Source organism: Mobula hypostoma, chromosome X2, assembly GCF_963921235.1.
Source record: "Mobula hypostoma chromosome X2, sMobHyp1.1, whole genome shotgun sequence".
Classification (NCBI taxonomy): Eukaryota; Metazoa; Chordata; class Chondrichthyes; order Myliobatiformes; family Myliobatidae; genus Mobula; species Mobula hypostoma.
The window spans coordinates 35,286,350-35,301,777 of NC_086129.1; the positions used below are offsets into that span (position 1 = coordinate 35,286,350).

The following is a 15,428-nucleotide window of genomic DNA, read 5'->3' on the forward strand; positions in this document are numbered from 1 at the left end:
TTGAATACCCCTGGATCCTCAAAGATGTTAAGATGTATTGAGAGTTTTCCTTGTAGAGTACATGGAATTTCTGGCTTCATAAATAGAGGTATTAAACACAAAAGGTTGTGGGGGGGGGGATCTTTATAATGCTCCAGTTAAGCCACAAATGGCTAATCCATCCAATTTCCCTGTACCTCAGTGCACAGAGTCTGATCTTTTACCATGGGGGCGCCATGGTAGTGTAACAGTTAGCTATTACAGCTCCGGACGTCAGAGTTTGGAGTTCAATTCTGACACCATCTGTAAGAAGTTTATAGTTGTGACCATGTGGGTTTCCTCTGGGTGTTCTGGTTTCCTCCCACAGACCGGTTAGTAGGTTAATTGGTCATTGTAAATTGTCCCTTGATTAGGCTAGGGTTAAATCGGTGGGTCGCTGGGTGGTGCGGCCCATTGGGCCAGAAGGGCCTGTTCCACACTGATCTCAAAATAAATAAATGTTTAACATTTTTCTGTTTTTATTTCACATTTCTAACATTTGCAATTTTTCCCCCTTTCCATTTATATTTTGATCGAGTAACCATATTAGGAAGGACTGAGGGTCCCGGAGAGTAGATTATTCAGCATTGTTCTAGGGATTATGAGCCACATGGCCCAAATCTGCTCCTGTAATTTATGGTTTTATGAGGAAAGATATAAATAAAACTTGCAGATGCTGTAAGTCTGAAACAAAAAGAGAAAATGCTTGATGACACATTAGCAGGTCAGGCAGTGTCTGTGAGAGGAGAAACGTCGTCAGTGTTTCAAGACAAAGACAGAGTTCTATTTCTGGGGGATGGGGATGGTGATTTCAAGGTTCAGATGGAGAAACTGCCGTTATTCCCTATGACGTAAAAGAAAGAGAGGTTAATGTAAAGTATAAAAGATTACAACAGGTTGAGATAAGGCAGACACTGAAAACAATGTTGCAGGCAGTGGTCAATACAGAGTCAAGCAGTTGGGGTTGGGGGGGGTAAGAGAGAGAGGGAGGTGGAAAGAACAGTCTTTTTTAAATACAACAAAAAGGAAATAGCCCAGAACTTGCTGCCCAGAGGGGTTGGTGGCAGAGGGTTTACGACTTCAGAAGAAGAAAAAATACACAGGAATATGAAGGTAATTAAGAATAGACTAGGGAGAATAGAACTGGATGGTTTGTACAGAACGCAGGCACGAAATGGTTAGGCTGAACAGTCGTCTGTCACTTGCCTTTGGTAAGGATGTTGAGTACAGAAGTTGATACTGAGTATAAAGTTGTTGACGTGAAGTCGTTGAGACCTGGGGGAAGCTCGTCGTCCATGGGCACTAACCCGTGGGATCGTATGCAATGTCACCAGTAAACAAGAATAAACAGGCACTTCGGCCCGTCATGTCCATGCCAACCATCAAGTATCCATTATTTACTTGTGAAAAACACCAGTTGACATGGATTTGAAGTGCTCTATCTCCTGGCAATGTGCAGGGCGGAACCACCCACCTAGACGCACACCACTGTTCCTTATTCCCCTTTCACAGTTCCCATTTAAAGAATATGTTAACTTCCTCATTGGGGCGGGAATGTGGTGTGTTCCTGAGTGACCAGGAGCTGAGTTGGCATGCTTGGGAAAGGAGTCAGCGAGGTGGAAGAGAGGAGGCTGGTTTCATTGGGAGAGGTGGTCGGAAATTCCCATAGGGATAACCTTCTGGTCGCTGTGCCACAGGTGGATGGTCTGGTCACTACGTTGCCAGTGCATCTGGAGATGGGGGCCATTAAAGTTTATCAGAGCGGTGTGGCCACCGCAGCGGAGACGGATTTTGGTTTGTTGCTCACCTTCGATGGCGAACATTACGCCTCCATCTCGCTGCCCAGCTCCTACCTCAACAACACGTGTGGCCTCTGCGGAAACTTCAACAACAACCCGGCCGACGACAACCTGCTGCCCGAAGGAAGCCCTTCGAACTCGCTAGCTGAGCTGGGCACCGGCTGGAGTGCCGCTGACCCGGACTGGAACTGTCAGCACGAATGCGGGGACAACTGCAGCGCATGCGACCCGCACACCGAATCCTTCTACTACAGACCCGATTACTGCGGCATCATGAACAAGACGGACGGGCCGTTCCGGGACTGTCGCACGCTGGTCGATCCCACCAGCTTCGTGGTCAGTTGCGTGTACGACATGTGCGCGAACCGGGACAACATCACCACTCTCTGCCAGGCTATTCAGGCTTACGCGCTCAGCTGCCAGGCTGTGGGAATCACCATTGGACCCTGGCGTTCCCGCACCTTCTGCGGTAAGGACGTGATTCGGTCGTGAAACGTTCTGGCCTGTGTCTGTCGCTTTCCCTTTGTTAGAGTCATCGACTATACAGCATTTCAATTCAACGGTTCCATATCCAAGCTCGTCCCATTTACCCGAGTTTACTTTCCTATCCACATCCCTGTCCAAGTATTTTTCAAATGTCAGTCAGACAACAGGGGAAACAGACCCTTCGGCCCAGCTAGTCTATGCCAACCAAGATGCCCTATTCAAGCTAGTCCCATTTGCCAGCGTTTGGCCCATTGCCTTCTAAACCTTTCTAATTCATGTACCTGTCCCAATGTCTTTTAATGGTTGTTACTGGCCTTGCTTCGACCACTTCCTCTGGTAGCAGATTCCATATTACACTTCGTGTAAAAAGAAAAGTTGTCCCTTAAGTTCCTCTTAAATCTTTCCCTTCTTACCTTAAGCCTATGTCTTTTAGTTCTTGATGGGGTGGCGCGGTAGCGTAGTGGTCAGCGCTTTACAGTGCAGGCGTCCCGGGTTCAATTCCCGCCGCTGCCTGTAATAAGTTTGTACGTTCTCCCCGTGACTGCGTGGGGTTTCCTCCCACAGTCCAAAGACTTACCGATTGGTGGGTTAATTGGTCACTGTCAATTGTGATTGGGCTTGGATTAAATTGGAGGATTGTGGCAGCGATGCTCGAAGGGCCTATTCTGCACTGCATTCCATAAAACACACCCCGAATCTGGGAAAAAGACTGACTGCATTCACACTTTCCATATCTCAATAAGATCAGCTCTCAGTCTTCTACCTTCTAAGGAATAAAATCCTAGCTCGGTCAACCTTTCCCTGAAACACAGTCCCTCAAGTCCTGCAGCATCCTTGAGAATCTTTTCTGCACTCTTTCCAGTGTAATGACACCTTTTCTCGAGCAGGGCAACCAAAACTGAGCACAGTACTCCAGCGTCCTGTCCAACCGCACCACGACCTCCAGTCCTGAAGAAGGGGCTCGGCCTGACACGTCGACTGTTTATGCATTTCCATAGATGCTGCCTGTCCTGCTGAGTTCCTCTAGCGTTTTGTATGTGTTGCTTTGGATCTCCAGCATCTACAGACTTTCTCTGTTGACAGTTCATAATCAATGTCCTGACTTATGAAGAGCAATGTGCCAGAATCCTTCTTCACCACCCACCCCCCCCCCCGCCCCGGCTACTTGTGACTCTACTTCCAGCAAATCACGATCCTCTGTTCCACAATACTGCCCAGGACCCTGCTGTTCACTGTGAAAGACCTACCTGTATTTCACCTCAAATTGCAAACCTCAAATTTATCCAAATTAAACTCAAATTTGCCAATCCCAGCCCACAAGATCTCCCTGTAATTGTCTGAATACCTTACCAAGAAGCAACCGAAGAGCCCACTGCCCATTGTTGGAGATTTGGGCAAAGCACAAACCAGCATCGAAGTGAACGTCATTGTGAAGTAGAGGAAGGACTTCATCTGGATACAACCACTCCCCTCCACAGAAATTGCCTGACCCACTGAGTTCCTCCAGCAGTTCATGTTTTTGGCACTGAAGTAGACTGTGAACACAGGGGAAACATGTGATCTCTCAGTGGGAATCCATCAGAGGTGTTCTAACATTAATTCACTTTTCCTAAAAAATGAAAATATTTTCTCACTTCCAGATTTTCTCTTTCATCTTTGATTTCCAATTTTCTTTATCTTTTTATAGCAAGGGGCTTTTTTTGTTTCATAAAACCAAGGGATTTTGCAGATACTGGAAATCTCAAGCAACACACAGAAAATGCTGGTAAAACTAAGCAAGTCTGGTGGCATCTATGAAGGGAAATACACAGTCGGCGTTTCAGACCTAGACCCTTCGTCAGGAGTGAAAAGGAAGGGGGCAGAAGCCAGAATAAGAAGGTGGCAGGGAGGAGGAGGAGTACAAGCTGGCAGGTAATTGGAAGATGAGGAAGAAGGTGGGTGGCTGGGAATGAAAAGGTGGAAGAGTTAAGGGCTGAAGGAGGAGGGATCTAATGTGAAATGACAGTGGACCACGAAGAATGGGAAGGCAGAGGGAAGCCAAAGAGACATGAAGGGCAGGTGAGGAGAAGGGTAGTGTGCAGGTAATCAGAATGGGAAATGGAAAAAGAGAGAAGGAGCAAGGGGAAGAAATTACCTGATGTGGGAGAAATTAATGCTCCTTCCATCAGGTTGTAGGCTACGCAGACGGAATATAAATATTGCTCATGCCATCAGGCTGGAGGCTACTATCATGGCCTCCTCTAATGCCATGATGAAGCTAAACACAGGTTGGAGGAGCAACACGTCGTATTTGTCTGGGTAGCCTCTAACCTGATGACATGAACATCGATTTACCCAACTTCTGGTAATTTCTTCCCCTTTCCTCCTCCTCTCTTCCCATTCTGGTTACCGTCTCAACAGTTATCTTCTCACCTGCCAATCACTTCACTGTGTTTCCCATACTCCTTCCCTTTCTTCCATGGCCCACTAGATTAGATTGCTTCTTCAGCTATTTACCTCTTCCACTTCTCCTCTTCCAGCTTCACTCCCTCCCCACACCCCACCTCCTTCCCTCACCTGGTCTCATCTATCAATTGCCTCCTTTCCCTCCCTCACCTTCCTATAATGTCTTCTGCCTCCTCCCTTTCCAATCCCGAAGTACAGTCTCGGCACGAAACGTCGACTGTTTATTCCTCTCCACAGATGCTGCCTGACTTGCAGCGTGTGTGTTGTTTTTCCTTTGTTTCGGTCCTCCTCGCCTCCTCAGGCCTCGTCCTTCAGTAGAACATTACAGTACAGGAACGGGCCCTTCGGCCCACGATGTTAGTGCTACTCCCTGCACTCATACAGCACTCGAATTTGTTATATTTGATACCATTTCTCACCCTGCTCTTACAGGTTCTTCTCCCCGCCTCTTCCCTTTTCTGGATCTCCCTGACAAAATTACGGGCGACATAGCAGCTAGAAACGCCCGGAGGGTCCCACAGCCTCTGCTCTACTCTGTCCACGCTCCCCCCGGCTCCATCATACTTACTCGAACGATGGGACCTTCCACGCAGCTGCCTCTTGTCCTGAACCATGAACTCCCCCCCCCCAACTACATCTACAGAGCCCCTGACCACATCGTGTTACCCCACGCCGATCGCGTCATCCACTTTCCTCTCGGCCAGAGCAAGGATCGGATCCTCTGGTTCTTGCCTTGCACCCCAACAGTTGCCATGCTTAATAGATCATCTTTCATAATATATGTCCATTCAATGAGGCCCACCACCTTGCTTTCTCTCCTCACCCCGCTACCTATCAGCATCTCGAAGGGATCACCCACTTCACGAAGCACTGACCTGCTATTCCATTCCCAATCAATCACTTCCGTTCATACTGCTCTTACACATGTAACCTGGCAGCGGGGTCATGAAGAAAGTGGGGAGGCAGGTCGATCACTAACGGTGCAGGAAAGCTATTTGCCGAGCCACTGTGACTGTATTTCGGTTTCACGCCCCCAATCACAGAGACTCGCCCAATGATGTGGCCATTGTCTAAACTTTTCTAAGCATACCTGCGATTGGTCCGACGATATGTCGGCACTCCACGTGGCCCTCGATTGGTCACAGGACGTGGTGTTTAACCTGGGACAGCTGGGTTCAGGTGCATTATTAGTTCAGAAGAAATAATCATTGCAATCACGTCTCTCCTTTAGCTTTGCCCTGTCCAGAGAGGAGCCACTATGAGGTGTGTACCAGCAGTTGTCCAGCCACCTGCACTGACTTGATTTCGCCCTTGTACTGCAACCGGCCCTGTACCGAGGGCTGTCAGTGTGACGAGGACTATGTACTGAGTGGAAATAGCTGTGTACCGCTGGAGGAATGCGGCTGTGAGTTCCAGGGGCGCTACTATTCCTCCCAAACAAAGTTCTGGGCAGCGGACGACTGTTCTGTGCGCTGCCTGTGTCAGGGCCACGGAGAAGTTGTGTGTATGAACGAGACTTGTTTGGAGGGGGAATTCTGCCTCGTGGAACACGGGGTTCTCGGCTGTTATCCCAAGCGAGCTGCAGTGTGCACTATCTCACGTAGTAATGGACTGCAAACGTTCGATGGCGCTTCCTTTGATTTCCGTGATGAATATGCTTACACATTGCTCAAAATCTGTGGATCGAGCAATTACAATCTGTCTCATTTTGAAATCAAACTCGGAAGAAAGAAAATGATTAACGGTTCTTGGATAAAATCGCTGACTGTAAAATTTCCTGACTATGAAGTAAAAATGGAAGGCAGCGACAATGTTATCAAGGTAAGAAATATTGTATAATCATTATGATAACATTCTGATATCCCGCTTTCTCTCTCAATAACAATCTTCCTTATCCAGGGTAATAATCTAAACCATCTCATCACTTCATAAATATATTAATATACTCCACTTCCTCAGAGTAAAAGAGTCTCTTATTACCGGGCACTGATTTAGCTCATTACATCACTGCACACGGAAATTACTTTAACCCGCGAATCTCTTGCTGGTGCACCATACACAATCATCATGATACAGTCGTCCGCCTCGCAGACCGAAGCTACAACTCCCAATGCAACAGTTACTTAGTGATGAAACCCACTGTGTTCATTAGAAGTTTCCTAGTAAAATTCACAATAGGGGGCACCACGGCAGTGTAGGAGTTAGCGCGACACTATTACAGCTCGGGGCATTTCGGAATTCAATCCCGGCACCTCCTGTAAGGAGTTTGTATATTCTTCCCGTGAACCACGTGAGTTGCCTGCAGGTGCTCCGGTTTCCCCTCATTGTCCAAAGACTTCGTGAATTGTACTTTGATTAGGCTACGGATCTTGTTCCGCATTCTATCGATATGTAATTAAATAAAACTCTCTGACACATCAAGCTGAAATTCTGAAATGTTTCAAGGGAATGTCTGAGTCCTATTGGGGTATTAAAGTACACCCATCAAGATGTACAAATGTGTCTAGTGAAGAGTTCATTGAAGCAGAAAGATACATCGAGGTCTGGGGTAGATTGTTACATGGGCACTATTAGAGTTGACAGTGTTTAAGAATAAGATGGAGACTGACCTGAATCTTTCAATGAAGATGTATCAGAACATTACACTGACATCTTCATCATGATAGACTGCAGCAATGAGACTACTGGAATGTTACAGTAAGTTCTGGTGATATCAAAATTTTACATTAAGGCAGGAGTTCCCACTTGGGGTCCATGGACCCCTTGCTTAATGGCATTGGTCCAGGGCATAAAAAAGGTTGGGAACCCTTGTATTAAGGGGGTTTGAGATTGTTAGAGAGCTGGGATGAATGGAACTGATATTCTGCAAACAATGAATGATCTGTTGAGGATTCAGTGAGTGAGTAGGGGCTATAAGAGTAAAGAATATATCCGAAAAGTACACAGAATTTGATTGAACAGTCAACATGAGTTTAGGCCTAGACAGTTTTGGTCTGTTCATCAAGAATACTTCCTCTATATCTTGTTATTGGTGAGTAACTCATATTTGTCCTGCTAGGTGAACGCTTTTGCGATTTCCTTGCCCTTTATACATTCGTCTGGAAAACTGAAGATCTACAGGGCTGGGAATAACACCAAGGTGGAATTAGACAACAGTTTCCAAATCTTGTACTCGAGTGAGGATCGAATAAATGTAACGCTCTCCACTGCTTATTACAACAACACCTGTGGGCTCTGTGGATATTTCAACGGGAATCCCACTGACGACTTTCGAAAAGCCAATGGGAAAGTGACAGAGAACAGTGTGGAATTTGTGGATAATTGGAAGACATTTGCTGATGACATGACATGTAATGGGCAGTGTGAAGAGCTTTATACTGTGTGCACAAATGAGGATTTAATTCTGTATCAAGGAATCTCGTTGTGTGGGATAATCAATGATCCCAATAATAGTTCATTCCTCAATTGCCATGAAGTTGTCAATCCGTCACCCTTCTTCCGAAGTTGCCTCTATACCATGTGTTTAAATGGTGGGAACGTATCTGCTCTGTGCAGCTCCCTGCAGGCTTATGCAGACGCCTGCACCGGTGCTGAGGTCATGCTGGCTAATTGGAGAAGCAGCACTTTTTGCCGTAAGTTGTACAGAGGAAATGTGTTCCATCCAGTACCTAATCCCTGTATCATTGTACCATCCTGTTTCCAATGTTTGCATTGTTTACGTCCCGTAGCCAGGTTCAGATATCAATGTACCATCTGGTGCCTGTGCTCTGGTATACATCCTATAATAACAGCATACATCCATTATAGGGGTTGGCACTGGACCCAAAATAGAATATCTGATACCCAGAGTCTGTAGCCTCATACCATGCAATACCCATTTTGATAGCATTGTACAACCCCGTGCTCCCTAACAGTAACATTTTATCATAAATGCATTGGCATTCATATTGCCCCCTTTAGTACCCCGTGAGTGCAATATTTTATCATCCTGGAGCTAGTCCAAGTAACAGTGTCCAGTCCATTACATAGTATCTGCAATTGTGATCATGCTTCATCTCTTGTCTGTGCAGTTCCAACCTCTAGTCCTGCCTTCGATACAAGTTCTGGTCTTGTAGCTAGTGTGATAAGAATGGGTCCAGGGTTAGCGGTATGTTCATTGTGTCAGACATGGGAACTCTGGGAGACCTCGAGGCTCCCCGATAACTACATCTGCAGAAGGCGCATCGAGCTGCAGCTCCTTGAAGACCGTGTTAAGGAACTGGGGCAACAGCTCGATGACCTTCGGCTTGTACAGGAGAATGAAAAGGTGGTAGATAGGAGTTACAGGTAGGTGGTTACCCCTAACTTGCAGGAGGCAGGTAGTTGAGTGGCTGTCAGGAGAAGGAAAGGGAATAGGCAACCAGAGCAGAGTACCCCTGCGTCCGTTCCCCTCAATAATAAGTATACTGCTTTGGATACCATTGGGAGGGGGGCAACCTACCAGTGGGAAGTTGAAGCAACCTGGTCTCTGGCACTGAATCTAGCTCTGGCTCAGAAGGGAAGAGGGGAGTACAGTAGTGATAGGGGATTCCATAGTTAGAGGAGCAGGCAGGAGATTCCATGGATGTTAAAGAGACACCCACGTGGTATGTTGTCTCCCCGGTGCCAGGGTCAGGGATGTCTCGGATCGGGTCCACGGCATTCTAAAGGGGGAGTGTGAACAGCCAGAAGTCCTGGTACATAATGGTACCAACGACATAAGTAGGGAACAGGATGAGGTCCTGAAGAGAGAATATAAGGAGTTACCTGTAGGCAGAAATCTGAAAAGCAGGACCTCCAGTGTAGTAATCTCTGGATTGCTGCCAGTACCATCCACCAGTGAGGGTAAGGATAGGATAACTTTGCAGATGAATGTGTGGCTGAGGAAATGGGGCAGGGGGGAGGAAACTGAAGCACCTGGGGAAAACCCACACATTCCACAGGGAGGATGTACAAAGACTCCTTACAGATGGCACTGGAATTGAACTCCAAACTCCAGTATCCTGAGCTGTAATAGCATCACGCTGCACTACCATGGTGCCTCTGAACAGTGCCCAGGATGTAATTACAATAGGAGATAGAAAAGGCATTTAAAAAGGGCAAGGTTATGATAGGCATGGGGGTTTCAACATGCAGGTAGATTGGGAAAATCAGGTTGGTGCTGGATCCCAAGAGAAGGAATTTGTAGAATGCTTATAGGATGGATTTTTGGAACAGCTTGTGGTTGGGCCCACAAGGAAAAAGACAATTCTCGATTGGGTGTTGTCAAATTTGTGTAGGGAGCTTAAGGTAAAGGAACCCTAAGGAAGCAGTGATCATAATGTGATATAATTCACCCTACAGACTGAGAGGTATAGCTAAAATCAGATGTGTCAGTATTACAGTGGAATAAAGGGAATTAAAGAGGAGCTGGCCAAAGTTGATTAGAAGGAAACACTAGCAGGGATGATGGCAGAACAGCAGTGGCTGGAGTTTCAGGGAACAATTCGGAAGGTGCAGGAGATATACCCCAAAGAAAAAGTATTCTCAAGGCAGGATGACACAGCCGTGACTGACCAGGGAAGTTAAAGCTAACATAAGAGCTGAAGGGAGGCATATAATAGAGCAAAAATTAGTGGGAAGCTTTTAAAAACTAACAAAAAGCAACTAAGAAGGCAATAAGGAAAGACAAGATGAAATATGAAGGTAAGGTAGCCAAAAAATATAAAGAAAACCAAAAGTTTTCTTCAGATATTTAAAGAGATGAGAGGAGTTATGGGACCACTGGAAAATGATGCTGGAGAGGTAGTAATGGAGGACAAGGAAATGGCGGACAAACTTAATAAGCATTTTGCATCAATTTTAACTGTGGAATACAGCAGCATATTCCAGAAATTCGAGAGTTTTTGGCCCCCTTATCTAAGAAAATGTGTGCTGGCATTGCAGAGGGCCCAGAGGAAGTTCATGAGAACTACTCAGAGAATGAAAGGGTGACCATTAACATTTGATGTCTTTGGGCCTGTACACTCTGGAGTTTAGAAGAATGGTTGGGGGGGGGGGGGGATCTCATTGTAACCTATTGAATATTGAAAGGCCTAGGCAGAGTGGATGTGGAGAGGATGCTTCCAGTAGTATGGGAGTGTGGGACCAGAAGGCACAGCTTCAGAAGGGAGGGAAATCCCTTTAGAATGGAAATGAGGAGGAGATTATTTAGCCAGAGAGTAGTGAATCTGTGTAATTCATTGTGACAGAGGGCTGGGGTGTGGTTAAATGTTATATCCAAGCAGCTGATGCTCAGTTGCTCTCCTGCGGTAGAGGGAACACCGCTCCCATCACACCAGTCTCTGTGCCCAGTGAGACAGTGGAGGGGACAAACAACTTATCAGTCAGACCTCATGGCAGATGCTTCTTAATCTGTCAATCCACTGTGAACCCCAGCAGGAAGCGAAAGGTGAGGGGTAACGCTCCCACCCACCGACCCTTCAGAGCTAACCTGTGGGAGACCAGGTCCCCTTTAACCAGCTGTCTGTTCTGTTCCTCAGCCTTACCGTGCCCTGAGAACAGCCACTTCGCCGAGTGCACGTCTGCCTGCCCTGTCACCTGCCAGTCTCTGCAGCGAGACGTCGACTGCAACCTGCCCTGTGTGGAAGGCTGTCAGTGTGACCAAGGATTCGTTTTGAAGGACGGCCGGTGCATCGCCAAGATCCAGTGCGGTTGCGTCTATGAAGGCATTGACATCGGTACAAATGACACCTTCTGGACAGACAGCGAGTGCCAAACTCGCTGTTTCTGCAACGGGTCCGACAACACGGTGTACTGCAAGAGCGGCCCCTGCCGGGTGGATGAGTTCTGCTCAGATGAGACCGAGCTGTTCTACTGTTTGCCTCGCTCGGAGGCGGTTTGCATCGTGTCCGGCTACAGCCACTATTACACCTTCGACACGCTCGCTTACGAACTGCAGAGCACTTGTAGCCATGTTATCAGCACAGTGGAGCCCGGCTCCCCTCACCTGCCGCACTACCTGGTCCAAGTCAGGAACGAAGACCGCAACACTTCTCTGGCTCTGTGGTTACGGGAGGTGGAAATCACAGTGTACGGTTACAATATCAGGGTGTCCAAGAGCTACAAACATACGGTGATGGTGAGCAATGGGGAAGGGAGTGTGCCTGAGGTGGGATGATGGTAGATAAGGACTCCTGGGGCAAGGTCTGAGGATTGGGGTCAGTGGTGATGGCCCCGGTGAGGGTAACTGAAATGGGAGAGGGGTTAGTGAGATTATTTTACTGGGGGAGCTTAGAGTCATTGAGCATGAACACAGTTCTTTCAGCCTCACATATCTATGGCAATACATTGTCCACCTGGCTAGTTCCAATTTCCTGCATTCAGCCCATTTCCCTCCAGGTCTCAAGAGAGTCTCAGAGCATATTGGTCCTGGAAAGGTTCCAAACAAGGGACTAGTGATGTAGCATTGATTCTCTGACACTGTGGGCAATCCAGCGGAGGTGAACTGTGAAACTTTTAGCATGTGGAGCAGCCTTAAAAATAAAACACCAAACGTGAGTGCGGCTGGCATTGAACCCTGTTCCTGATCATGAAAGGAATGGATGGGTACCTTCCTGGACCAGTCTGGTCCTTCTGGTGAAGGAGTATCCATCATGCAGCTGAAGGATCCCAGGATTTAGACTTGGTGATGATGAAGATATAGTGATGACTTTCCAAAAGCAGCACCTACCAAACCCACAATCTCTACCAGATTGAAGGGCAAAGGTAGCAAAAAGCATGGGGAACACCTTTTTGGAGTCTTCCTCCAAATCACACAGCACCTCGCCTTGGAAATATATCACAGATCCTTCATCCACTGGGTCAAAACCCTGGAACTCCCTCTGCAATTTTTTTTGAAGAGGTTACTAGGAAAGTTGACGAGGGTAAAGCGGTGGATGTTGTCTATATGGACTTCAGTAAGGCCTTTGACAAGGTTCCACACGGAAGGTTAGTTAGGAAGATTCAATCGTTAGGTATTAATATTGAAGTAGTAAAATGGATTCAACAGTGGCTGGGTGGGAGATGCCAGAGAGTAGTGGTGGATAACTGTTTGTCAGATTGGAGACCGGTGACTAGTGGTGTGCCTCAGGGATCTGTACTGGGTCCAATGTTGTTTGTCATATACATTAATGATCTGGATGATGGGATGGTAAATTGGATGAGTAAGTATGCAGATGATACTAAGATAGTTGGAGTTGTGGATAATGAAGTAGGTTTTCAAAGCTTGCAGAGAGATTTAGGCCAGTTAGAAGAGTGGGCTGAAAGATGGCAAATGGAGTTTAATGCTGATAAGTGTGAGGTGCTTCGTTTTAGTAGGACTAATCAAAATAGGACATACATGGTAAATGGTAGGGCATTGAAGAATGCAGTAGAACAGAGGGATCTAGGAATAATGATGCATAGTTCCCTGAAGGTGGAATCTCATGTGGATAGGGTGGTGAAGAAAGCTTTTGGTATGCTGGCCTTTATAAATCAGAGCTTTGAGTATAGGAGTTGGGATGTAATGTTAAAATTGTACAAGGCATTGCTAAGGCCAAAATTGGAGTATTGTGTACAGTTCTGGTCATTGAATTATAGGAAAGATGTCAACAAAATAGAGAGAGTACAGAGAAGATTTACTAGAATGTTACCTGGGTTTCAGCACCTAAGTTACAGAGAAAGGTTGAACAAGTTGGGTCTTTATTCTTTGGAGTGTAGAAGGTTGAGGGGGGACTAGGTAGATGTATTTAAAATTGAGGGGGATAGATAGAGTTGACGTGGATAGGCTTTTTCCATTGAGAGTAGGGGAGATTCAAACAAGAGGACATGAGTTGAGAGTTAGGGGGCAAAAGTTTAGGGGTAACATGAGGGGGAACTTCTTTACTCAGAGAGTGGTAGCCGTGTGGAACAAGCTTCTAGTAGAAGTGGTAGAGGCAGGCTCAATATTGTCATTTAAAGTAAAATTAGATAGCTAGATGGACAGGAAAGGAATGGAGGGTTATGGGCTGAGTGCAGGTCGGTGGGACTAGGTGAGAGTAAGCATTGGCATGGACTGGAAGGGTTGAGATGACCTGCTTCTGAGCTGTAATTGTTATATGGTTATAATAGCATTGTGGGTATACTCACACCTCATGGACTGCAATGGTTCGAGAAGTCAGGTCACCACCACCTTCTCAAGGGCAGCCAGGAAAGGGCACTTAAAATGCTGGATCAGCTCACAACCCTTAGGTAAATTAAAAAAAAACAAGGCTGGCCTGTGTGGAGATGTTCCCATGTGACCAACAGGGTGTGGTCAGAAAGAATTAACTTTTCACCAACTTTGTCCCTCCCCGGAGGTCCTCTGTGGAGTGCAAGGAAAAAGAGAGCAGGGACAACATTTAACCTGGAGAGGACTCAGCTGATGGAGAAGGTGCTGCAGGTGGATTGGGGTTCCTGGCAATTTTGCCAATACCAATTTGTTGGGGTGAATGGCTGTTTGTTGTGTTAATGGAACAAGAAACAAGCTGCTGGAGGAATTCAACAGGTCAAGTAGCGTCTGTGGGAAGTGGGGGGTGGGGTGGGCATTTGTCAACGTTCTGGGTGGAGACCAGGACTGAGAGTGGCAGGCAAGATGGGTGGTACGAAGTGAGGCTTGGGGTGGGTGGGGGTGTTGTGGGACGAGCTGGAAAGTGATTGGTGGACTGGGGGCCGGAGGTGAGGCCTGATGGGCAGATGGGCAGAGGGAGGGTAGAACTGGGAGAACAAGGCAGGAGGGTGATAAGCAGAAATATAAAAGAGCTGGAATTTGTTTAGTGGAGAAGGTAATAATGGGAACTATTAAGGCAGGTGGAACCAGATGGAGGAGGCGATCCAGTGGCTGATGTGTGAGTATCTATTATTTATTTCTTTAGCCCAGCACAGTAAAAGGCCCTTCCAGCACAAGACTGTGTCACCCCATTAAACCCATGTGACCAATTAACCTACTAACCCGTACGCCTTTCGAATATGGGAGGAAGCCCATGCAGTCACGGGGTGAACGTACAAACTCCTTATAGACAGTGGCAGAATTGAACCCGGGCTGTTGGTGCAGTAACAGTGTTACAGCCTCTGCTACGCGACTCTGCCCTGAGTAGGCAGATGGAACGAGGAGGAGGAGGGAAATGAAAATGGATAAATGGGGTTGGGGGGGGGTGTATGTGAAAGGGAATTAAAAATGGGAGGACCAGATGAAAGATCGAGGGGAGGGAACACGGGAGGTAATGGTTACCTGAAATCGGAAAATCCAACATCCGTACCATTGGGTTGTTGACTACGCCAGTGTTGTCCCTCTAGTCAGCAGTGGCCTCCCCGACCCCGGAAAGGACCAAGGTCACCTCCTCACACAGCATCTTGTATTCCACAACTCAATGATCAGTTCATTTTCACCCTCCAGCCTCTCTCCACTTTCACTTGCCCTCCATCTGCTGCCTGTTTTTTTTTCTGTCTTGTCTGCTCCCACTGATTTCCCCCTGCCTGTCTCTCAGCTCCACCTCTCTCATCCCTCACCCCTCAGTCACCCACTGGCCCTTGTCTCAACCCCTGCCTCCTCATTATACCAGCCACCTTCCCTCTCCACTCTCAATCCCAATGAAAGGTCTCTATCTGAGGTGTTGACGGCTCCTTTCCCTCCACAGATGCTGCTGA

At 47.1% G+C, this 15,428-nt stretch overlaps 1 protein-coding gene across 1 annotated transcript in view; it reads left to right on the forward strand.

The window, feature by feature from the left end:
- tecta (tectorin alpha) overlaps positions 1–15,428 on the forward strand; it is a 58,467-nt gene that overhangs the window by 7,329 nt on the left and 35,710 nt on the right. Inside the window, exons 7-11 of the mRNA XM_063038500.1 lie at positions 1,716–2,286; positions 3,220–3,225; positions 5,980–6,569; positions 7,807–8,380; positions 11,288–11,886. Coding sequence (XP_062894570.1) covers positions 1,716–2,286; positions 3,220–3,225; positions 5,980–6,569; positions 7,807–8,380; positions 11,288–11,886 — 2,340 coding nt within the window. The remainder of the gene's footprint in view (positions 1–1,715; positions 2,287–3,219; positions 3,226–5,979; positions 6,570–7,806; positions 8,381–11,287; positions 11,887–15,428) is intronic.